At 41.9% G+C, this 26,310-nt stretch overlaps 1 protein-coding gene and 1 long non-coding RNA gene across 3 annotated transcripts in view; one reads left to right on the plus strand and one right to left on the minus strand.

The window, feature by feature from the left end:
• Window positions 1-26,310, plus strand: part of LOC308459312 — a 171,451-nt gene that overhangs the window by 3,115 nt on the left and 142,026 nt on the right. The gene's annotated exons all lie outside the window — the stretch shown is intronic.
• MYO3A (myosin IIIA) overlaps window positions 384-26,310 on the minus strand; it is a 105,982-nt gene continuing 80,055 nt past the window's right edge. For both annotated transcript variants that reach the window (XM_080974376.1, XM_080974375.1), the window contains 11 exons: window positions 26,068-26,273; window positions 24,285-24,396; window positions 23,111-23,273; window positions 21,728-21,814; window positions 21,162-21,285; window positions 18,359-19,775; window positions 17,811-17,949; window positions 8,243-8,352; window positions 6,713-6,753; window positions 3,034-3,177; window positions 384-806 (listed from right to left, as the gene is read on the minus strand). In XM_080974376.1, the coding sequence (XP_080830502.1) occupies window positions 692-806; window positions 3,034-3,177; window positions 6,713-6,753; window positions 8,243-8,352; window positions 17,811-17,949; window positions 18,359-19,775; window positions 21,162-21,285; window positions 21,728-21,814; window positions 23,111-23,273; window positions 24,285-24,396; window positions 26,068-26,273 (2,658 nt within the window). In that variant the 3' untranslated portion in view covers window positions 384-691. The remainder of the gene's footprint in view (window positions 807-3,033; window positions 3,178-6,712; window positions 6,754-8,242; window positions 8,353-17,810; window positions 17,950-18,358; window positions 19,776-21,161; window positions 21,286-21,727; window positions 21,815-23,110; window positions 23,274-24,284; window positions 24,397-26,067; window positions 26,274-26,310) is intronic.

The following is a 26,310-nucleotide window of genomic DNA, read 5'->3' on the forward strand; positions in this document are numbered from 1 at the left end:
TTGTCTACTTACAACCCCTAACAAACTGAATGGTGTTTTGCCTTTTTCCCACGGAATCCTTCTGGTAGAATTTTGCTATCAAACACACTTTGCATTTCCTGTTTTTTTGGGCTACGAACGGGCACTCAGTATGCTGAAAGCTGGTCCAAGTTGGTTCCTTGTTAAATTGTACCAGATGTTTATGGTTTGCTTTTTGTTTATGTGTTTGTGTGAATTGAAATAGCTCCATTTTAACAAGATATAATGTGCCTGAGAGTTTCCACGGTCAGCAGACAAACCTAGTCTAAAGGAAGACCCACATTTGAGTTTTCACTGTAGATAAATGATAGGGGAGAAAAAGAGAAGAGAACAATGATTTGCTTTTTCAGTTATCTAGACTTTTAATAAGTTACAGCATACTAATAAAATATTTTTTCACACATTTACATTTTCTTTTTTTAAAAAAAACCCACCTAACAAATTACAGTACTCTGTAAACCCTGACATCTTTCCCTGTAAGGCGCTACAATCTTGTGTGTCCACAAACGTAAGCACACAGTTGATTTAAAATGCCAGAGAGAATTGCGGGGCGGGGGGAGAGATTAAAAAGAAAAGGACACAGTATAAAACCATACAAAAAAAAAAGGAGGAGAAGCTTATGCTGATGAAAACCAAAAAGCAGCAGCAGCAGCAGCAGCAGCAGCAGCAGCAGCTAATACTGCTGGATAAGGCGCCGGCGCTGAGAGGTCTTCCGTAACAATTTTTGATAGTCATAAGGATTATCCTTGCTTTTGTTCTCTTCCACTGGAGTCTCTGTGACCCTTGGCCTAGGAAGAAGGGAAACAAAAGTGCTTTTGCAATAAGAAATCAACACATTTACTTTGGAAAACTTTGTTAATCAACTACTTAACCTTGACCTTTGGCAATAAAACAAAAACCAAACCCTCAGCCCTCTTCTCCCTGCAGCTATTTCACTCTCCCTCTCCCTCCCAGCCCCCTTTTGCAGCAGGTGGAAACTGCACAATGTATGCAGTGAGAGAGACATCACATAAAAGCTGGGAACTAAAGCAGGGTGCAGTGAAAATGTTGAATTGGCAGGGAATGATCCTCTTGGTACGATTCAGCAGCTGTGTTATCTGTCTTCTTAGCCCCAACTATGCTAAACCATAAGAAATGTAAGACTTTATGGACCAGATCCAGGTGCTCTTGGAGGAAACCAAGATATTAGAGAGCACCTCTCACCATATATTTCTTTTTCTTTATTTTAATTAGACCATTTCTGTACTGCTTAATATATAAAAAATATCTCTAAGCAGGGTGCAGAAATGTAAATCAACAAAAGACAAGTTAAACAACAAGAAACACATTTACATCCACACACATTTCTAATAAATATAGACCAGTATCAATTCATTCTCTTTCTGATACACTTCCCTTCTCGGCCTTCTGGCACTCAGTCAGGACTCAACCCATCCACTCTGGCTCTCACTCAGGGCCCAGACTCACAATTCATCCACAAAACCTCACATAGAAGAGGGACCCTGGATACTGATGACATCACCCTAACCCAGGGGTCAGCAAACGTTTTCAGCAGGGGGCTGGTTCACTGTCCCTCAGACCTTGTGGGGGGCTGGACTATATTTAGAAAAAAGAAAGAAAGAACAAATTCCTATGCCCCACAAATAACCCAGATATGCATTTTTAATAAAAGGACACATTCTACTCATGTAAAAACATGCTGATTCCTGGACCATCCGTAGGCCGGATTTAGAAGGTGATTGGGCCAGATCCAGCCCCCGGGCCTTAGTTTGCCTACCCATGCCCTAACCTCTCACTTTTGGCTTGCTTTGTATGGGAGGGCATCAAGGTGGGTGGAGCTTTAGAGGGTTGCCCATAGCTGGGACCCATTCAGCAGTATCCACACCCAATGATGACTGGAGCACCATACTCTAGATCCTTTTTCTTTTCTTTCTCCCCTCCCTCCCTCCCTCCCTCCCTCCCTTCCTTCCTTCTTTCTCTCTCTTTCAATGTGAATGGGGCCTTTTCAAGTGACTGTCCTATGGACATGCATTTATTTTTCTTCACCTCTGAGTTCCAGTTCAAGCGCCTAAGGCTTCTTGGTTCACGAAGGCCTTTGGACAGGCTGAAAGAGAGCACTAGAAAGGCCTGGCTCCTGCTGTGAACATGGCTCGTGGCTTGTGCCACTGTGACTTTTGATTAGGGATGTCAGAGAACTCTGATGAAAACAGGAATGGAAAAGGCCAATGTTAGCTTATTCGTTCCATGGCCAGAATGGAAATCAATCCAGTGAATGCAATTGGTATTCGCTGTTGCTTTCAGTTCACAAACGATACGTAATCTATTACTTTTATTTCCCCCTTTGCATTGTGATTCCTTTGCATGGAAATGATTGGGGTGGAATAATGTGATGAATTACAAAAGTTATATAATTCTGCCACAGCAGAGAGCAAGATGAATAATTCAGCTTTTGGCATAAGATGAACTGCAATGGAAGAGAAACAGCGCTGCATGCTATGAATTTAGGACAGAATGGAAAACAATGCTTTCTTACATCCCTGCTTTCAGTCATGCAGTCTGTTTACATGGATGCAAGACACGAATGTACAAAGGTGCAAAGGACTGCAGCCTGGGTCTACCTTTTAATATTGATTTTTGCTGTATAAAGTATAGTTCGAGACCAGTTAAGCAGAGCTTAGACCTCACTGAAATAAAGGGAACAGTTTAGTCTTGGCCTGAAGCCTCCTGATGCTAATGTGAACTCAGTATACAATCCATATCTATAAGTGTCTTTGAATAACATTGTGATGAGCTAACTTGTGTGTACCTCAGAAAAACAGGATGGAAATAGTTTAGATAAAATACAATATACACGTTTGCAAATTAAGCTGTCTATAGTTCCTTCTTCTGGATAATCTGCATGATCCAGTTTTAGCTAAGCAGCTAAACTACTGATTTCACTGGAAGACTTGAGGATAGGTCCCATTTAATTCAGTGGAATTTTAAAGTGTTTGACAATTGTTTGGTATAACTTACCCTTCACTAACGCTTAATGTTTCAGTTCTGGGCTCTGTTGGCGGTGTCTTTTCTCGTGTGCAGGTATTACTTGCATTTGAGATTAAATCAGTGGATGAAAATTCTTGGTAATAGGGATCTTCTACATCTAGTATCTTGCCCAGACTAAAACAAACAAACAAACAATATGGTAAATTCCTATTCTGTGTCATTTTATACAGTCAAAAGACATTCCGCAATGGAGATGTCATATCTTGGAATATTCAGAGATGGTAAAATTGATGGCACTGAGAAAAGATACACATTTAGAATCTTTTAAAGAAGGCTGGAAACCCTTTCTAGTCTATATAAAAAGTTATTTCCCATATGTGAAGACCACAACGGGGTTTGAAGTGTAAGAAAATAGCAGAATATATTAAGAAACATGTTAGAGAGGATGAAATTAGATAAGACAGAACCTTAAGGTGCAATTGTATGTAATTTGGGTTATGAACTTCGATGTCAGGTGAGCAGGAAGTCACTAGTTTTGTGGAATTGGAATATAATATAATTGTTAAGCAACAAATATAACTTTCTATATGGAAAAGAGAAGAAATTATTATGATAAGAATACAATGGAAATGTCATACCTTGGTTGGAATAGATCTGCAAAGCAACAGCGGAGTACAACAAAAGACAGCTAGAAAAATGCTTTTCAATATAAAAGTATGTAAAGCTGCAGTCATTGTTTTTTATCAGCTACTTAAAGAGCCACATCACATACCTTATATGGTCTACAAAGTATTCATTCAAAAATCGGCAGTGGGATAATATGCATGTTTATTGATAATGGGGGCAGGGGCATCGTGTTTTTAAAAGGCTTTGAAAGCCCGTTTGTGAGCATCTACTTTTAATTATATCCATACAGATTTGAATTTGGGAGGGGGCAGCAGAATCTACTATTAATGAGGAAATGGATCCCTTTGTGTCCAAAGCGAAAATGGGCAGGAACAAGACTTGGAGCGATCTGTCTGTCATCTCTGCATTGAACAGTCAAACATCCTTATGATGGAAATACGTTTTTCTACCAGATATTTTTTAATAACCATCTTCTAACAACGCTGAAAGGCTGGGCAAACTTCTACATCCTGCAGAAGGTCTGATCCAATAAAAACATCTCACATTATTTTACTCATTCTGTATGTAACACTTTTCTGGGACATACACACATAGAAATTAGTATCTGTGGGAAATGGACCTGAGGTTGTTATTCAGTCTTTGTGCACTGCTAGGCTTAAGGACAGTTATTAGAAAGCACTCCATAAATTATATTGTGCCTAAAGAATGTAGTCCTTGAGTTCCAGACAGATGCAATGGGAATCCTCAGAATTCTGAATAAAAAATTGCTCCCCCAAGTCTTACTGCAGGATAGAAAAGCAAAACACTGGTCATTTAAAACACCCACTGCTGTTGCCAGAGATGGGGTCTTTTGGAAGGTATACAGAAAATCTGCGCTGGGTGTACTTCAGCGCTGTACCAGGACTGAAAGGCTCTACAATTATTGGGCAATTTTCCGCAATGCTACTCTTACTGATACAATTAGGGCTGTATTAGAACTCCCTTTATAAGCCCCTATTTCTAAGGATTTATGCATTTAACACCAAAATGCACTCCACTTTGCAATTTCGTAGGCAAGGCTTCTGCTAAGCCAAGGCTGCAAGGCATTGAAATTCAGCATTTTGCGGTATCAGTGAAAATGTGACATTATCAGAGGCAAGTCAGGCTCAGAAATGAATGAATGCCTTAGGCTGATCAATAAGGAGCACAGAGATAATCACCATCTATATGTTTAACTGTTTCAGCCCAGGGCTGGAGAGCGCTTATAAAATAAAAGGATTCGATTCATGTACAGCACCTCCTGCCACAATCCATGCCACTGATTTTTATTTTATTTTCTGTAAATTATTGGTAGATCTTGGTGGACGGTACTGGAGACCACAGCAAAGTGAAAGGCGTGCTGGTGTTTGCACAGTTAGAGGAACCCTTCAACTGGCTGCAAGAGGGTGATGAGGGCTTCAGTCAGTCTGACGGCAAAGAGACCACACTACATGTTACATACCCTGCAACATTTCTCCAATGAAAATAAAGATGCCCTAAGGAAAAGTGGACGTGGGTGGCGCTGTGGTCTAAACCACAGCGCCTAGGGCTTGCTGATCGGAAGGTCGGCATTTCGAATCCCTGCGATGGGATGAGCTCCCGTTGCTCGGTCCCTGCTCCTGCCAACCTAGCAGTTCAAAAGCACATCAAAGTGCAAGTAGATAAATAGGTACCACTCCAGTGGGAAGGTAAACGGCGTTTCTGTGCACTGCTCTGGTTCGCCAGAAGCAGCTTAGTCATACTGGCCACATGACCCGGAAGCTGTACGCTGGCTCTCTCAGCCAATAAAGCGAGATGAGGACTGCAACCCCAGAGTCGTCTGCAACTGGACCTAATGGTCAGGGGTCCCTTTACCTTTACCTTAAGGAAAAGTGGGATGTTCTGGGATCAAATCAGAAACCAGGACGGCTTCTGTAAAACTGGGTCTGTCCCTGGAAAATAGGGACACTTGGAGGGTCTGCGTAAGAATATTAAAAAGCCCTCTTGGATGAAGCCAAAGGTCTGTCTACTTGAACATCTTGTTCTCATAGTGGGAAGCTTGTAAGCAGGACATGACTGCAAGAATAGATTGTGATTCTCAGCAACAGGTATTCAGAGGCATACAGCCTCCAACACTGCTAAACACTGGAGTTTCCTGACAGGAATCCCTAACGTAACATGCTTCTTCAAAGGCAGCCATGAGGAGTATGGCTGATGGCAGTGGGGCGAGGAGGCAAAGCCCCAATGTTCCCCCCTGTGCCTTCGTTGTGGGTCAAATCCCCTGCCCCCTCAAATGCTGTTAGCCTTAGAGGAGAAAATGTAACACGTATAAAGATTGTAAATGAAAATATGAACATTTAAGGATCATCAATATTTTTGTTTGTTAAGCATTTTCTTTGATTTTTTTAAAAAAAACTAACCTAATTTACAGATAGGTGTGTGATGCCACAGTGAAGCTGTGATTTAATTTTATTTATTTTAAACACTGATAGGCCACCTTTGTGTGTCAAAACACTCTCAAGGGGGGCGGGTGTTCCATAGAATATATTAACATTGGTAACAGCAACATCAAAAGAACCCCCCACCTCAAAACTGTGATAACCACTAATGGAATCAGCCATGGCACTGAGAAACATTCACCTCAGTAAAATACTAAACTCCATTAAATATTACAGCTAAAACCAATTCAATTCAGAAACCCAATAAAAATTGTTTAAGCAAACGCAACAGAGAACAAATGAGTCGTTAAGGCTTTCCCAAAGGCCTGCATCTTGGCCATGACTAGATTATGCTTGTCTACCCTTATCCCCCACAATTTATTTTTATTTTTTAAAAAAATTGGTTTCCTGTTCACGTCTTTCACAGTCTCCCTGGGGCAAGTAGATGGGATGCATAAATAAACCAATGTTCAGAATTCAGTAACAAATTTTGTCCTAATCAAAAGGCAAGAATTCGACCCTGCAAATGTTTGTCTTCAGCAATGATCACGTAACAACATTCCTTTCCTTAAATATCAATGAACAATTCCCCCTTGTTGTCACACCAACATACAATTGTGCCTTTCTGAAGCAACAAGAAAAGCTACCTGTTTTTTCTTGGTTTCCGCTTTTCATCCTGGACTGATTTCTGAAAACACAAATTTTGGAGTGGTTATAACTATGATCATATAGTCTGTACAAATGTTAATTTATGGTCCTTTTCTGTGACCCAAAGATGTGCATCATGGTCTCATCCCCTCCCCTCTGCCACCCACTCCTTCAGGTTACAGACTCTTCCATGCCACTCCTGAAACTTGAGGGAATTCTCTGTGATTTCATTTTTTTAAAAAAACCTGATTTAAGATTCACAGATGGCTTGACCTAACCCTCCAGCCCAACCCCACTGTCTATATTTCAGAGATGTCACAATTTTTTTTGTAAGCCACACTAACCGCTATGGTGAAATACTGAAGCATGCAAACGCAGTGGCATTTGAGAAGATGTACCTGGTGAAACATCAATTCTTGGACAATTGTAATGTCCTCTTATCCTCAAAAGCTTTTAAACCATCGTCATTATTACTTTTATGCAATATATTTCTTAACCACTGTATGCTGAAGAGTCTGGCTTTGGATGCCATGCTAAGCCAAACCATGGCTTAGCTCAGTGCGGGGTAGAGGCAAAATGCTTTGGGAGGAGTGAAGCAGCTGTGATGTCTTGTCCAGGAGCAGCATGCTAAGCCATGGTTTGGGCTTAACATGACACACAAACCATGCCATTGTAACAGACATGGAGCATGTCCACCTCTCTCTCTCTCTCTCTCTCTCTCTCTCTCTCTCTCTCTCTCTCCCTATTATGTCACAGGATGTGATGCCACAGGATACATCACTGTGCCTTTCATCTCATGCCCTTGGCTTACATCATTGTCTCCCAGTGGTGTGGAGGAGAAACAAACAGGGCAAGGACGTCACAGCATCATGCATTTATCATCACAGATGGGTGAGAAAGAGGGAGCAAAGATACGTGAAACAGTGGCTGCTCCAGAACGTCTAGTTCCACCCTTGTTTTGCTCTCCTCTTCTTCCAATTCCTCTGCTGTACTTTTGAGTGCCAGCAATAGCGGCAGCCTGACTAAGCAAATGTATTCTGTCACCTGCTGCTAAGTAGGTCAATAGTATGCATGTGCCTCTAGCAAGTGGGCTTAATTGCTCTTAAGAGGAACATACAAAACAGCTTTTTCCATTTCCTTCTGACATATCTGATCACCGTCCCCCCTCCCCTTTCCCCTTTTAAGCAGCAGAAGGGTCAGATTTGGAAAGCTGTGGCAGATAGTTGACCTCAGTCCTCCCCTTTTGCGATTACCTTTCACTTTGAGAAAATAAGTTGCAGCACTACGACGCTGCCTTGGTGCAGATGCTCTGAAACAGTGGGATTCCAAAATGTGGAATTGCAATGAACATTCTGGTTTCGGGGTACATATCTAAGCCTTTGAAGGCCAGAGTTTTGGGGACTGACCTTGGAAGAACATACATCACACCAACATTCAACTCACCAATATTAGTCTTGAATTAGAGCTGTTAATTCAACTACAAGCTAAAGGGGCAGTTTTTAGCCATATCGTTTGACAGTAATGCTTACATGTATGAGAGTGTAATATGTCGAGTCTTCGGGGTTGTTTAGTGTCTTTGGTTTCTGGGGCCTCCTTGGGCTCCTTTGCACAGAGTGAGCATCCTCTGATTTGGAAGCAACTGCAAGAGAGGAAAATACCTTTATTTTACACAAGAGAAATGTGGGCAGGATTCCTGCATTGAAGGGGTTTGGACTAGATGATCCTCAGGGTCCCTTCCAAATCTACAGTCCTACGATTCTATGAAATACTTTGAGATACATCAAGCCCTTTAAAGAACGGCAGTGCATATTTTCAAGATCTGCTAACACTATCCAGACCTATAGAAGATGGCTGCCATTGTTTCCCATGGCTGCTATTACGACATTAAAAGAATAAAAAAGATGGCACAGGTGGAAAATTCTTATAAGTTCTTATACTGCTTCTGGAGCAAACTCAGTCATGTGCACACGCTGCAACAACTATCTCAGTTTATGTTTAGGGGTTCTACATGTTCAGCAAAGCCACAAATAACCAGTCACTTGACTTATGCCCTCAAGACAAACAGGGACAGAAGCTGGAAGCAGCTAGCCAGACACCTCAAGGTTAGGAAAGGGTAAGAAATTGGTCTGTGTTTTAATGTGACCTTACTTAATTCACTCTTCCTGAAATAGTACACAAACCAAAACACAGCTATCCTTCAGAATTCTCTGAATTTGCTGATACAGTTCTTCAACCCCAAAGTACGACATTTAGAGTGTGTATTCAGAAGGGACTCTTGCCTTCAGAGAGCATTTTCTCCCTCTCTTTAATACAGTGGTTAAAAAAGTTAATAAAGCAGAAAACTGAATTAATGCATATTTTAAAATCTGATGAGTTTCCATAAAAACAAAAAGGTGGTGTGCATTCGCATTTATAGCTCAACATTATAATATCTCAGTGCAAAGGAGTAAGACCTGGGCACTGTTCCTTTCCAATCAGCTACAGCCATACACTCCAATTTTCCACTCATATACTTCAAGCAGTTTTCAATAGCTGGTAACCTCCCAGACTGCTATTCTGCCTGGTCTTGCCCAAGCTAAGCCTCTCAGAGACTGATATTTAGCTTTTCATTTACACCTGGAAATATACATTCAGATCTGAAAAGGAAATATTGCAGAGTTTAGCATTTATTTATAATTGCAAACATAAACCTAATTCTTTTAGAGGTGGCAAGCCTGTGTCTGGGACATGTCACTTCAGGCCACAGGTGTTGGTATTTACACTGGAACAATCTCCAAGACATCTATACACATAGGAAAGCAGCATATCAGGGACAAGGCTCAGATAATGCATTGCTCTTTGGTGTCTAGTTTGTTTTATGCAGAGGGGATTTTCTTCTTCTACGGAGATGTTGCATTCATGTGACACCTCCCTCCACATCCGCAGACTGAACTGGTATTGCCCAAACAGAGTTTTATCACCTAGGAACGTAAGAGGCAGGCTGGATTAAGGCCAAAGGCCCAACGAATCACGTTCTCTTCTTACAGTGGCCAAACAGATATCTTTGGGAAGTGTGCAAGCAGGATGTGAGTGTCTCTCTGTTTGCCCATCTTGTCATTCTCATCTGTGCATTTTGGGACACTGGAGTTGTGCTCCCCCCCAAAAAAGTGTTTTTCTTGGGGAGGAAATCGCTCGAGATCACAACAACCATAATGGCTGCCGTTCTCTCGCAATAAAAAACAGGATGTCCTGGTTTTCCAGGGACACCTGTGGGGTATGCCATCGCTATACCCTGTGGGAGAAAATGTTTAACTGTGCACTGTGTAAGTAAATACTTTTATTTGTTTTCTGTCATTCAGCTTTATGGCATGACCCTGAGTTTTAGCATTAATGTATAAGAGAGGGACAGAAACCTCCAATGACTAGGACACAGTTACAAGACCTTCAAGCAGAGACACATTTAGGGGAGCGCAACAGGTTTGACCACACTGGGTGTGGAGTCTTGGGGTGTGTGTGCAACTATGATGTAGAATGGAAGGCAAGAGGTGGTTGTGGTGGTGCCAAAATTTAGCATTGCAAAGGGCGCCGCTGAAATTTCAGACCCAAAGGTCCTCCGCTACTTTAATGTTGCAATATTGGGTTGTAGTCAGCTATGTTCTACTCAAAGTAGACCCACTGAAATTCATGGACCTAAGGTAGTCATGTCCATTAATTTCAACGGCTCTGCTGTGAGCATAACTAGTGTTGGACCCAATCTTCAGTCTGGATTGTGCCTGGGACAATCGCCCCCTTTGCCCAACTGAAGTTACACCATCTTAATGCGACATGCTCATATGAATGGCACCCAAGCTCTTTGCTGCGTTCACCTTGGTTTGACCTATATGGATAGGAAAAGGAAGTATTTGCTCTCTTATGCTTCACAGAAGCTTTCATCCCTGGTGGTAAGGAAAATGCTATTCACCCACCACCATAATACCATTTTAATTAAGAAAGTGGCACAAGCATTTATAATCAAAATGATCAGCAATACATCAGTGTAAGCACCAGCAAAATTAGCTGTATAACTTTTTCTTTGTTATGTGTGATAAATGCAGCCTTGGAAAGGTCACTGATATATTGGAGGACCAGAAGGAATAATGTTAATTTACAACGTAGTTGAGTAATGATTACATTTATTGTTCTAGCTTCTTATCTGGAATGCAGACGGTGCCTAATTTAATGAATGGACAATTATCTCTTAACATTTTGCCTTTTGAAGAACAATGGCGCTTTTCTAAACCAAGGTGTAGTCAATTTACCTTAGACAATGAAATTTCAATGCAATTAATTAATTTTACTACACTGAAAGCAAATATGAGCCAGAGTCTTTAATTTAAAGTAGATAGTCAGTGCTAGATTAGAATCTCACTTAAAACTCTTTCATTGGGACACACACACACACACAAACTTGTGCTGTTGCAGTGTAATGACTAAGGCCACATTCAGATATCACAACAAATCATGGTTAGTAGCAATGTGAATATGCTGTAGTGAGCCCCAGGGCCCACATCCTCAAATTTTCCTTTCCATCTCCTTTGTACCTGGGAGGTGAAAATGTGAAGGTTCTCTTAATCTTTGGAATCAAACCGCCATTTCCCATTTCATATATTATGGAAAACCACAGGCAGTTAACAAACTGGAATATCAAATAATGGTTTGAGATCCTGGCTTGTTAACTACATTTGTTTAAGCCACGGTTCCCTGTATTCAGACGAAACAGGAAACTGTGTTTTGTTCCAAACCATGAATGGAAGTTTCAGACACCAGGGTCTAAACTGATTATGGTGACCTAGGAAAATTATGAGAGTTAATATTATGTTAATATTCGTCATACCAATTCCATGTGCTGATAAATGTGCTCCTGTGCAGCCAAGCACAGGACAACAATGCTCCGAAACCTCCTCTTCCTTAAAGTGGCTATTTAAAAACATTAAATTCTCAGCCATAACACATCAGCTTGTTTCCCTGCTACCCTTTCACCTTGGGTGGCCAACAAAAATAATCTACAGGAAATATAGCTAAAATCAAAAGTTAACACAATAGCCATCGTGGGTTGTCAAAGATGAGTAATGTGCTCCTATTCATAGCTAGAGGCAGACAAGCATTCCTGTTTGGCATACAAAGTACTATTTTTGGATTCACATATCACAGCTGTAAGATGACATACAGAACAAGTGAAGTTGAAGGAAACATGTACAATTATCACTTGAACTATTACCGTAATTATGGAAATTGAAATGCCAACTGATTTAAAGGAAAACAAAAGATTAGCAGTTGTTGCCGTTTGCTGATTAATGCCTTTATCAGAAACGGGTTCCACAAGGATGCTATTCAGCAGGAAATATTCTTGAAGAAAGTATTTGCTTTCTAAAGGGTAGGAAAGAAGATGTGTTGGTTTTAATTCATACTCCACTTAGAGGCAGGTCTTTGTCTCTGATAGATGGACCAGCTGAAAAAGCAAAATCATTGCTGTGGGGGGCAAATATTTTTATTTTATTAATGAAGAAAAGGTCAGGATACCCATTTTATTTATTGTATAATCAATGTTTCTAGTTATCACCTAACATATTACTTCATCCCCCCCATTACAGTATATTTTTTAAAATCCATAATAGATCATAATCTCTATATTACAGGACACTAATAATAAAAAAAGAATGTATTGCTATTATTTAAAAAAAATATAAACTGCCCACCACTGATTCCAGGGCAGTATACCAAGAAATTTAAAACTACAGAAACACAATATGGTTAAGAGGAATAAATCCATTTAGCATGCTCAAACTTTCTTAAACTAATATGTGCGGGTAAATAAAAAGGTTTTATTTTAACCTTGCATTGAGAAGACAACAATGCCAGCATCAGGCATGCTTCCATCAGGAGGCCACTGCAAAGAAGGCCCTCTCTTCTGTACATACATATATAATGTACTAAAGAAGGGACATGGAAATACAACTGTGCAATGAAATAAGAGCTCAAATTTGTGACTTTTTGGAACTGTTATAATGCACACTATATTGTTTAGACAGAACAAAAAAGCAGACTGGTATCGTTTCTCCACTTGTACAGTTGACCCCATCCTAGATGATCAGTTGGAATACACAGCTTGTGCTGGAACTACTGTAAAAGGTAAAGGTAAAGGACCCCCGGGTGGTTAAGTCCAGTCAAAGGCAACTATGGGGTGCAGTGCTCATCTTGCTTTCAGGCCAAGGGAGCCGGCGTTTGTCCACAAGCCGCTTTCTGTGTCATGTGGCCAACATGACTAAACCGCTATTGGCACATGGAAGACCGTGACGAATGCCAGAGCACACGGAAATGCCACTTACCTTCCTGCCATAGCGGTACCTACTTAACTACTTGCACTGGCATGCTTTTGAACTGCTAGGTTGGCAGGAGCTGGGACAGAGCAACGGAGGCTCACTCTGTCACGGGGATTCAAACCGCCAATCTTCCGATCGGCAAGCCCAAGAGGCTCAGTGGTTTAGACCACAGTGCCACCCGCATCCCACACTACCTGCATGTTTACTGGTTGTGTTCAGGGACATGTGGAAAACACTCCAGAACAGCTGCTTACTTTTGGGTTGAGTATAGGACTAACCCCAAGCTAATGGCACTCAGTACTGCTTAAGAACATAGCTATGTAGCATTTATTTGTGGGATGGTGATGGAGGCTGGGGCTGATGCACTCATGACACGCACTGGATGCCTACAGTCCACTTCAATCTCTCCACTTATTCAAACAACCAAAGGGAGCAACTGTGAGCCCAGCATGCATTCTGCCACCTTCACAGCCAGATTTTCAGGGCTGATGACAGAGAAATCTAAGATAAAGGTGCTTTCATTTTTTAAAAAAAAAAATCCAATAGTTTATGAGGGTTTTCACATCATTACAATAGAACAATGGATTTCGTTAGTCACCCTCCCCTACCCCAGCTTCCCCCTTCTTCCCAACCTTGTCCCCACCCTCACTTTTTAGCTGCAATAACATTTCCTATTTGTGCATTTAAATGACGATTATGGGAAGGCGCCCTGCCGGTGTCTTCAGGAATTCTGAAGCAGGTAGTTGGGTAGCTAAGCTAGTTAGGTCTTGTTTTTCCAGCTCCTCAACAAGTCTCTGCTGTTACCTGGGAGGCAGAATGGAACTCTGGCTGCCCCCAGTTGTCAGGCCTTAAAGGATGGGCTCAAGTCACTTCCAGGTGAGCTGTTTATTGAGCATTCATCCTGATTTGCTTGGAGCGCAATTAGACAACCCTGACTAGTCAATGGCAATTCATTCGGAGTTGGATATGGGAAGGTTAGAGGCCGCCAGGGCTTTTTTCCAGCCATAATTCATTGGAACTTCTCGGCAGCGGCGCCCGGCCTGTGGAGTGCCCTCCCATCAGATGTCAAGGAGATTAAGAACTACACAACTTTTAGAAGACATCTGAAGGCAGCCCTGTATCGGGAAGTTTTTAACCTCTGACGTTTTATTATGCTGTTATATTCTGCTGGAAGCCACCCAGAGTGGCTGGGGAAACCTAGCCAGATGGGTGGGGTATGAACAATAAAATTTATTACAAGGTGTGACTGGAAAGTTCGATGAATGGTCACAGAAATCAGATAGCGAGAAATATTTGAACATGCAATCGGCATCGGAAACCCACAAAATGCTCACAAATGTGTATGGAGATGAAGCTGTAACTCAAAAGACAGCGTATGAGTGGTTTAAGTGTTTCTGTGAAGGGTGGCAAACCACTGAAGATGACCCTCAGCCTGGCAGACCATCGACGAGCAGAATGGCGGCAAATGTCAACAGAGTTGGTGAGTTATTGATGTGGGATCGCCGTTTGTCCATCCAAATGGTGGCGGAAGAATTGCATATTCCGTGTGAAATCGTTACTAATGTTACTGAGTTGTCCCACCCTCCATATTCTCCCGATCTGGCCCCACCAGATTTCCTTCTTTTTCCAAAACTGAAATCTGCACTGAAATGGCACTGATTTTCCAACATTTCACATGTCCGAGCTGCTGTGACGAAGGAACTGAAAGCAGTACGAAAAGAGGACTTCTCCAGAAGTTTCCAACAGTTCCACGAACGTTGTCAACGGTGTATTGTATCCGAGGGGGCCTACTTTGAAAGCCTGTAAGGTATGTATGTTTGAATATTTCTTACTGTCCGATTTCTGTGACCACTCACCGAACTTTCCGGTCACACCTTGTGTTATTATTTTCATCTCAGTCCCAGCACCTCTCAGGTGGGTTCCATTTCCATTATAAGAAAACAAGGGAGGTGTTTATAGTGAGTTCTAGCACCTCTGGATGCTGCTGTATCAAAGCAAGCTTTATCTCACACTTTACAGTGCATCTTTTTCCTGCTCTTGTCCTTATCGCCCAAAGCCAGACCTTTTAAGGACACACAAGAGCTCCAAATCAAATGAGCAACCTGGATGTGTCAAGGTGCGATTGAATCCCATCCCAACATAATGACAAGTTTGCCCTCAAGGCCATAGCTCAGTGCTGGAGACCTGCTTTGCATGCAGAAGGTCCCAGGGTCAATCCCTGGCATCTCCAGGTAAGGACTAGGAATTCCCCCTGCCTGAAATCCTAGAGAATTGCTGGAAGTCAGGGGAGACTAGATGGTCCTTTGGTCTGGCTACCAGTATAAGGCAGTTTTGGATGTTCCTATGAAGTGCTCACAGAGGACTTCATTACCCCTTTCTCCCACAAAGGCCTGCACTGAATGCATTTGTTTTAACCCACCACACCAAAAATGGGCCATTTAAACTTCTTTCAGAACATCAATGCCTTTCCAAAGGGCAACAGAACGTGAGACATAATGCTTATGATTTTGTGCCTCTGGGGCTCCTATACTGTTTTTGCCAATAATTGAATGCTTGAAAGGTGCTATTATTGCTCCCAATTCCACTCCAAAAAGCAATTAAACCATGCCTTTGCTGGGCAAAGAAAAGCAATGAAAGACAACTTTAAAAAAAAAAAATATTTAAAAAGATACCATTGCTTTTGATATCAGGCTTCTCAATCAAATTATTGCTGAAAAGATGACTAACTACCCCGCAGGTACATAAAGAAAATGAAAAAGTAGCATTTTAGAAGGTTAAAAATGCAAAAAAAGAGAGCCTCATTTAAAACAATATTTTTAAAAGGACATCTAGACCTTTTTTAAAAAAGCAAATTGCTCACAAGAGCATTTATTCAGTGAAGGCCATATTGTCCCTGAGTCCAATCAAATTGCTGCTCAGTTCAGAAACATTTGTCCCATTATTATTTATATGCAGTTTTGAAAGGATAAGGAGAACAATTTTCATTTGCTATATTGTGGGTAAGAAAAGAAAGTATGAGGTAAGGGATGGGTAAATAATACATTCAATGCATATTACGAAGAAAGGTAAATTTTGTGTGTAGGAGAATTTTTTGGGGGTATTATAATAGACTTAGATTTCATGAACATGCATTATGAACTGGGTATCCAAAATTGCTATCCAAAGGCTACTTGGACCAAAATATTCACTTTTAAGTAGCTTTAATCTAAGGCTGGAAAGCAGACAGGCAATTTAATTTGGTTTAGTACCTGCTCAATGGTTCAATCCTACGCATGCGATTCTCACTGAGTTCAGTAGGACCTGCTGTCTAATTCAGCCTTTCCCAGACTGGTTTTGGACCACAACTCTCACCACCAAGTTTTCAAGGTATTAAACACCTTGAGTCCCTTCTTTCCTTTTCTGCCATGTGTGAACGGACAGGAGAGGAAAGGCAGTTTTAGCTATGCATTCTCTCATCCCTCTCATGTGTGTTCTGTGAAAAGTGGCATTTGCTACTTTTCCAAAATATTATTTTGAACATTTAATCCATATTAGCTGGGAATGATTACTCATGCTGTCAGGCCTCACTTTAAATTTAATCCTAGAATTCGGCTTAAAGCTTAAAGTCATCGGCAAATAGAATATGATGAAGGTGAAAGGTCCTGCCAAAATAACGAAGAGAAGCTTTCGATTCACTTTTTGCTCTCATGGGTTTCAGAAACTAAGAGTAATTAAGATAACCAAAATGCAAACTTCAATTTCCATCGGCACTGGATCTTTTCATTATGTAAAGGCATTGCTAAGTGGCAGCAAAACTGTACACGTATTTGTTCCTCACCATAGCTTTGTCCACATGTAATGCGGACCATAGGATAACTGGAAACAGAGGAGCCTCTTTGGGCCTGAGCAAACGGAGAGACTCTCACCCTCCCCACTTCCTTTTCATTTCCTTCTGCACACTGAGGCCAGGAGGAAAACTTCTGTCAAGTTTTGCTGCACTTTCAGACAATTTGAGCTTACTCTCATGTACGAACCAATGCAGACTTTGGTCTGATGCTAAACAAATCAACTTCCATCCATGAATTATGAAGCTGGGTTGTATGTAATGCTAAGCTAAGAAAGTCTGAAAATGGAACTGAACTAGGCAGACTAAACTGCTCCTGGCTGTGCAGAAGGAGAGGGCAGGTGAACTGCACATGTCTGACACCTTGGAGAACCATAGGTAAAGGTAAAGGTAAAGGGACCCCTGACCATTAGGTCCAGTCACGGACAACTCTGGGGTTGGGGCACTTATCTCGCTATATTGGCCGAGGGAGCCGGCGGACAGCTTCCGGGTCATGTGGCCAGCATGACTAAGCCGCTTCTGGCGAACCAGAGCAGCGCATGGAAACGCTGTTTACCTTCCCACCGGAGCGGTACCTATTTATCTACTTACACTTTGACATGTTTTCGAACTGCTAGGTGGGCAGAAGCAGGGACTGAGGAACAGGAGCTCACCCCGTCGTGGGGATTCGAACCACTGACCTTCTGATCGGCAAGTCCTAGGCTCTGTGGTTTAACCCACAGTGCCACCCGCGTCCCATGGAGAGCCATACATGTAATCTAAAGCCAGGCATAGGGAACCTGTGGCCCTCCAGAATTTCTTGGAGACGCATCAGGAATGAAGAGAGTTGTAGGGCTACAGGTTCCCCATCCCTGTAGTTGCAGAGTATATTCCATTGAGTCAGATTAATATTGCCTTTCAATGCTGAGAGTGATTGTTTATTTATTTATTTTTTACCAGGCTGGCACACACGAGGAGAGAGGTGGCCATTTGTTTGCTTGTCTTTGGAGAGCATCACAGGCCTCAGCTGATGGGACAGAATCATTTCGTTCAGCTTCTGCTGCAGCACCAAATAGTCTTCCGATAATTTTGATATCTAGGAAATAAAAACACCAAGCTTTAATGCAAATCAATGCTGGGCAATGGGAGCAGGAGAAGCAATGATGGAGAGAGAGAGAGAGAATTTTGCTTTTGTAGATAGGTATCTTGACAACCTCAACAACCCTTACTGCTGAACTCATACTATTTTCAAAGGCATTACTATTGTTATTAGCAAGCATATTTTTAAAATTCAGAACAGGAGCTGATTTCACCAACCCTTAAATACACCTCTGGATGTGGGAGGATATAGAAAATCTACATTACAAAGGTAAAAATCTCATTCATTGCTCTACCCACTTTTTCCTCTGGCCCTACCTGCCACTGGCATGTGGCCCTCAGAAGGCTGCCCAGAATGGAATATAACCCCCAGATTGGGAAAAGTTCCCCAGCTCTAATCTCCTCACCTGCCTGGAAAATGCCGCCAGATCAGACTTGTCCTTCTCTGGGCCATCTTCTGGAACATCATTTGATCCCTCAGCCTCAGCGCTGGATCTCTGCCTCGCTATTGTTGCCTTGGGACCGGGATTTTGACTGCTCCCTCCACCATTCCCCTCATGGTGTGCTCTCTCTTGGTTCCCACCCGGCAATTTCCCTTCTTTCCTGAGCTGTCCTCGCCTTCGGTATCCTCGATAATTACTCTGAATGACTAAGGCTGCCTTCTCTTTGTCTCCCGAGGTTTGCTTGCTGGCTTCAATATGTTTCTGAGAGCCTCTCGCAGAGCTTTTCCTTACACTTGCTTTATTTTCAAAGGGAGGCGGCTGGCCGTGTTTCAAAGAACCTCTTTCCAGGTGACTGCCATGGGGAACAATGGGCCTTTGCACCTCTGAGCCCCTTCTTCCATGCAGAGTTGGCTGGCTCGATTCACTTGCCTTTCTGATAGATGCTTTCTTAGGCAAGCCGTCGGAAATGGCCTTTTTCTCACCTTCCTCCGGGAGCTTTTGTTTCACAGAAGACTGCCGTTTCCTGGGAAGTACTTCTTCCTTCTCCTCTGGTGCCTTCAGATCTAAGTCAGAGATGCTCTGAGTCACAACAGAAGCTGCAGCTTTTTGGTCGACACCAGCTTCTGCTTCTTGCGCTGGTTTGAGGTTCTGCTCTGAAGGCGGTTCTGGCCCTGCCACGTTCTTGCCGCCCTGCTCCTTGAACATCTTCCGTTCTCTGTAACCGCGGTAATTACTCTGAAGGATGACAGCAGCCTCCTCTTCACTTCGGGGAGGAGACTTGTTGTGTCCAACAGTTGTGTTACTCTCAATCTCTGTAATTTGTACATCTTCTTCAGTCTGAGGTGGTGACTTGGGCACAGCAGCTGCACTGACGTGGACCTCTGGGGGTGAGGTCTGCCCCTTATCTGTACTTCCCAGTTTCTTACACTGCTCATCCTTAAACTTCTTCCGTTCTCTGTAACCTCTGTAGTTACTCTGGAGGATAACAGCCGCCTCCTCTTCTGTGTGAGGCGGTGGCTTGAGCTCAACAGTTGCGTTGACCTCAACCTCTACAGGAGAGCTTTGCATTTCATCTGCATCTCCCATTTTCTTACAATGGTCCATACCAGCTTCGGCATCTGGTGCTGGTTTGAGGTTCTCCTCTTGAGATGGTTCCTGCCCGGCCACATTCTTGAAGCCCTGCTCCTTCACCTTCTTCCTTTCTCTGTAACCACGGTAGTTGCTCTGAAGGATGACAGCGGCCTCCTCTTCACTTCGGGGAGGAGACTTGTTGTGTCCAATGGTCGTGTTACTCTCGATCTCTGTAATTTGTACATCTTCTTCTTCCTTTTTACTTGGGGTAGCTGCCCTTTCAGCCTGTTCCTTCCTAAGAAGTGACTCCCTGACAGAAACATATTATATTTAGGAGATATTGTGACCTTGATACAATATGTATGCATTAAAAGGTTAATATGATATGTGCAATTTTAAAAATGAGAACAATATAATATAATAATAATAATAATAATAAAAATAAAAATAATAAAAATAATAAAAATAAAAATAATAAAAATAAAATAAAAATAAAATAATTTATTATTTATACCCCTCCCATCTGGCTGAGTTTCCCCAGCCATTCTGGGCAGCTTCCAATTGAGTGTTAAACACAATATAGCAATACAGAAAATGTTGGGGGTCCTTTTTTTGTTGTTGCTTACAAGAAGAAAGAGCGTTAGGGGGGGAAACAATGAAGAATACTCCCTACTCAAAGTAAAAAGGTAAAGGGACCCCTGACCGTTAGGTCCAGTCATGAACGACTCTGGGGTTGTGGCGCTCATCAAAAAACCAGCCATTTCAGATTGTTTAAAAGATAATTGGCATCATTCACAAAGAGGTTCCCCAACCCTGCCCTAGTACACACATTTCCGTATACATGACTTGACTGGAGAACTGAACCTCAAAATTTGGAGAAGTACAAATTTCAAAGGATAAACTAAGTTTTGGTCCACCTATCAGTTCAAAAAACATGACTTAAGTAAGTTCCCTTTTTGATGTGAACTGAAACCATTCCCCCTTCCTCCCTACCACAAACTGTGGTTACTCCTTCCCCCTGGAGATACAGATGGCATTTCCACCAGTAAGCCAAAACTTTTTTTTAATTCTTCCAGGATTTGGGGGTAAATAAATTATTGCGGCTTAATGCCTTTGGTTGTGTTTTTTTTTTTGTTCTACTGTGTTTTGTCAATTGTTTTAAATTAATGCATATGTTATGTATGCAACTGATCAGGGAATCTGCTCCTGAATCTGTTTTGCTCCTGAATCTGTTTTAAGGAATAGAAACATTTGTTGCAGTTAATTGTACCCTAGTTTGAGTGTTAGGGAAGGAGATTATTCAACAATATTTTCTTGTTCATGCTTCCCTCTGCCACCGCCTGTGTTGAGCTCTCAATATCTGGCTGAAAGGCCTTTTCTTGTTTTAAAGCAAATGGAGCCAGGAATCCAATATTCAGACTTAGAGCTACCAGACCTTTTACAAATCAGATGTGGATAAAATGTTAGCAGTCAAATATCATTTATTTGCATCCAGTGTTTTTAATGGAAATCACATGCCCTTCTTTGACACGTCTACTGAAAACAAAACGCAATATAATGAGATATATCTCACCTTGTCTGCGCGGAAGAATGCAGTTCATCATGGTCTAGGATATATTGCTACTTTCTGACTATATTTTATTGCAGAAGGAGACGGCATTTAACAGAACAATCACAACGAGAAAGCAAACAGTACCTTTTCCTTTTGAAGCTCCTTCGCTCCCTGTATCCCCTGTAATGACTCTGAATTGTCGTTGCTGCTTTAGAATTTGCTTCCTTTTCTTCCTTAATTTTCCTCCTGATTAAATATCCTCTTGCAGCTGATGTAAATTACAAGAGGAACATAACTCAATAATTTGTTTATTCATTTGAGCTATTCATATACTGCAGCCTCCCCCAACCTGCTGCTCTCCAGATGTTGTTGGACTACACCTCCCATCAGCCCAAGCTAGCATGGCCAAAGGCCAGGGATGATGGGAGTTGTAGTCCAAAACACCTAGAAGGCACCACGTTGAGCACTCAAAACAACTCTTAGACCCTCCAAATACCCACATCTTGCTTTGGAGGGGAGATATTCATGCATAATAAACACACAATACTGGTAACAACTCTTTTTGGATAATTTAATCATTTGCTGTGATCTTTGTATAAGGCATTCTGCAGCAACGGTAGATACTGTCATGTATGTTTACTCTAAGCTGTTTTTATTTTTATTTTTCGAAACCAACAAGAATTATTTACAAATTATAAAAAATTACTTGCCAGCCTGTAGCTTGGTAATGCACATTTCGATTTTGTATGCTGCCTTTGCATTTGAATACTGCTTGCGAGTAACATATCCCCGGTAAGCTAAAGAGAGATAGTGAACGCTTTTTTAAGCAGACGCAATTATTTTCACTGAACTACTGATGCATGCTCAGAGTAGAAACAGAGAAGAAATACATTCGGAACCAGGTATATAGATGAGATGTTACGCAGATTCCAAGATCATGATAAGAAAGCACATTTGGATCAATATAAACACAGTTTTCTATACTCAAAATCAGCCTTCCCCCAAATTGGTACCCTCTAGAAATTGTTGGACAACAACTCTCACCAACCGTGGCCACTGTACATACTAGCTGGGGCTGATGAGAGCACCAGGTTGAGGAAGGGTGCTCCAAGTTCAGGACCACACTATTGGTATTATTCTCTTGACACAAAAGCCCATTCAGTTTTAATAGGGAACAAATCTTAAGTGTGGTGAATAGATCAAAGTTCCACCCATCACATTAAAAGTATGAAAGCATTAACCATCAAAAGGGCAGATTCTCCATATGTTGTGATAAAAGTTCCGTTTGCGGTTAATACAATAAAATCATAAGAACCACTTACTAGATCAGACCAAAGGCCCATCTAGGCCCGCAGCCTGTTCTCACAGTGGCAAACCCGGTGCCTGTAGAAAATAGGTCCCAATACTGATCCTTGAGGAACTCCACTTTCTATTTCACTCCATTCAGAGAACTGTCCATTTATTCCTACTCTGTGCTTGCTGCAACTTAACCAATTCCTGATCCTCTAGAGGACATCACCCCCTTTTCCTTGACTGCTAAGCTTACTCAGAAGTCTTTGGTGAAGTACTTTGTCAAAAGCTTTTTCTAAGTCCAGGTACGCGATGTACTTGCCTTGTCTAATTCAATGAAATTTTCAGATGGTCTTACGCTTAGATTGTTCCTGTTCTTAAAATAACATGTCATTCTTTAAATGGGGCCTGCCATTATATGCCATTAAAAATACATTTTTCTGGAAAATAGTCCACGCGGAGTGGGAACACAACTCTGGGGTGTGTGTGTACCCATTAACCCCACCCCAGCTACAACTGAACCTTCACCAGATATTCCCCAGGCCACCAGTTCAAGGTGCTGTGAGCTTGACTCTTGACATCACCATGCAATATATATATAAAATTATATATGTTAAAATATAAAATTTGCCACTCAAGATGACTAACAACAGCATAAAGGTAACAAAACAAGATAAAATATTATCCAACAACCAGTCAACCGCAACAAAAAGAGCACCTGCTGTTTTACACCGAATTTCTTATTTCACATCTATATGAACAAATACTTGCACATAATTATGTTTGTTACATTGAACCATTACCTGCTTGTATTTTAATTGCACTTTCTTCCCTTTTCTCCTTTATCTTTTTGTATCTCTTTGAACCAAGCCACCCTCTGACATACGCTTGAATCAAAACAATCCTGTTAATTGTCTCCTTTCGCATTAAGTTCAGCTGCTCTACATGATAGTATTTGAGAAATACCTGTAGGAGGTAAAAAGACAAGAAAGAACTACATAGAAGGCTGACGACTCCTTCCATCCATAAATGGCACCCCCAGTGTTGGACTCTCCAGAGTTTAAAATAAGCAGTTGTAGATCTGCCTTAATAATGGCTGTTTGTTCTTGAGGAATATATTTCTCTATCACTCTGCCAATCCTGGACTCCTTAGAACAGGGGAACTACTGACAAACACAATAACTTTTAATTCCAACCTGGGTGAAATGCATGTGAACTTGCATACCGTATCATAACAAAACATAATGTACTTATCCAACACACTTTCCCTCTCCTTGGATCTGACTGTAGTGGTGGAGCAGGCAGAGAATATGGGACAGTCTCCTTTAGGAAGGCATTTAGCTGCACCCAGTTATACAGGTGGAGCTGAGATCAAAGGAACTGGGCTCAGTTACTGCTTCAGCTCCAACATGATGTGTGAATTTAGACTGGACAACTTTTAGTTTATCTACCTTTTACTCACCCACCTGCCCAAAGAAAAGAATGAGAATGTAAGGTGATGTTTTATGAGGTGCAATGCACACATGATTGATAAGAGCAATATATCTAGTGTTAGTGAATCTGTAATCCTCAACAAGAGACTGGATGACACACCTTAAAAGGCCCCAGTGGAATTTATTTATTTCATAAAATGTATATACTGCTTGTTTTTTAAAAAGCCCCAAAGCAGAATTACAAGGGATCTGTCTTCATTTTTCCTGTCTTCTCTGCAGTCCATAAGATTACAGTAGGGAAAGACTTACTGTACCCAATGTACAGTAGGTGGTACATTGGGTAGTTTTGTGAGTAGGGCATGGATGGATCTGTGAGATGGACAAGGAGCTTTTGGGACCATGTTGCCCTTAGATCCCCAGCCACAGCAAGATGTAGCCTCATTCCAACTTGTATTAGCAGAAGCAACTCTTTTCAAATCCATCAATATAGTCATTTATTCCATTTATTTCAACGGGGGCTGCATCTAATGAGCAAAGATACTACCTTAGTTTTCCCAAGTATCCAGTTATCAAGCTGGGCTTTTTCCAAGATGGCAGCACACGTTTCAGGGCTTACAGGGGGTTTGTCACTTGATTTGTAACAAAGGAGATAGTATCTAAGACAGAGAGAGATAAACCCAAATCCTTTAGTATTGCATTTGCAAAAGACATTCAGCGCCAATCAGTTAACTTTTATTTCATTCATACAAACTGTGAACTTAGATGCATAACAGTCCACATTTGAACTGATCAGCACATTCAGAAAAACCATGTGGTACAGCCCCCAGTACGGTGCCACGTTAACATGTCAGTGGCGAATGGCAAGTCTGAATGGTCTCCAACATAAAAACGAAAGAAGTGTATATACCAGATATCAAATATACCAGAGAGAAGGGCTAAACAACAAGTCTTCTTCCTGACAAACACAAGTTTTGCACAGCAAGCAGGTTTTCTGAATGGGAGAGCATTCCGTCATATGTTTCCCCAGCTGCCTTCTGATGCGGTGCAGGCTGAGAGCAAGCGTTTTTCTGAATATATAGATGTAGGCTTCACTCCAACTTACAATGCTCCCAACTTGCTTCTGAGTCAAATGACTCTTTAGAGCTAACCTTCACCACTCGCACACACAATAGAATAGCACAGGGGTCAGCAACCTTTTTCAGCCATGGGCCGGTCCACCGTCCCTCAGACCATGTGGTGGGCTGGACTATATTTTTTTTGGGGGGGGGGGGAATGAACGAATTCCTTTGCCCCACAAATATGTCAGAGATGCATTTTAAATAAAAGCACACATTCTACTCATGTAAAAACACACCGATTCCCGGACCGTCCATGGGCCGGATTGAGAAGGTGATTGGGCCACATCCAGCCCCCAGGCCTTAAGGTTGCCTACCCCTGGAATAGCATAACTGTTCTTCAGTGTATTGTTGGTTGGTTGTATTTATTGTTTTCACTGCTCCTAATTTATTGTGAAGGAATTGTTTAAGCTGAATTTTACTGTATCCGGAAAGCTGCTTCTTTGTAGACAGAACTACAGCACAGGATGTTTAATCTGTGCGGCATTCCTGAATCAAAATGCAATGCCTGTTCTCCAAGCACATTTCACCCCCACTTTTTCAGAAGCTTTCCCAGCATCAAGGGATGATTCACACATGCTTGTCAATGCTGGTTGACTTTAACGGCAAGCGATGATTTGCATGTGTGAACAGATAGCTGGAGGGATGCGGGTGGCGCTGTGGGTTAAACCACAGAGCCTAGGACTTGCCGATCAGAAGGTTGGCGGTTCAAATCGACGGGGTGAGCTCCCATTGCTCAGTCCCTGTTCCTGTCCACCTAGCAGTTCGAAAGCACGTCAAAGTGCAAGTAGATAAATAGGTACCACTCCAGTGGGAAGGTAAATGGCGTTTCCGTGTGCTGTTCACCAGAAGTGGCTTAATCATGCGGGCCACATGACCCGGAAGCTGTACGCCGGCTTCCTCGGCCAGTAAAGCGAGAGGAGCACCGCAACCCCAGAGTCGGCCACGACTGGACGTAATGGTCAGGGGTCCCTTTACCTTTACCTTTCTACAGATAGCTGGAGATATAATACTGCAGACAAAATGTCTGTATTACCTTGCATCACTGAAAGGGCAAGACTTTTCAGTGGTGACATTTCCCACCTTTAACTGGCAGTTGGCCCATGTGCAGCAATCCAGTGTAGAAAAGCCTGAGTGAACCAGAATCTGGTTTGGTACTAAAATGTCATTTCTGGACACAGTCTACCAAAACAACATTTGTAAAGGACTTACCGCTCTATGAAGTTAGCAAAGAGAATACGGTGAGAATAACCCTGTCGCCTGATCCGTGCCGTTTCCAGAATTCCTGTGTAGCGCAGCTGTACCAATACCTTTTCTCTGTCATATTTGTTTGCCTGTCGATCATTGTTCGGCTTAATGCAGCGCACAAAGTGAGGTTGGCCAACCACCATTTTAGATAGCAAATCCATGAGCGAATACTGAAAAGGAAATACAGGGAGAAGCCTTTGGAAGCCC

The sequence above is a fragment of the Podarcis pityusensis genome (assembly GCF_964106645.2).
Source record: "Podarcis pityusensis genome assembly, chromosome: 12".
NCBI lineage: Eukaryota > Metazoa > Chordata > Lepidosauria > Squamata > Lacertidae > Podarcis > Podarcis pityusensis.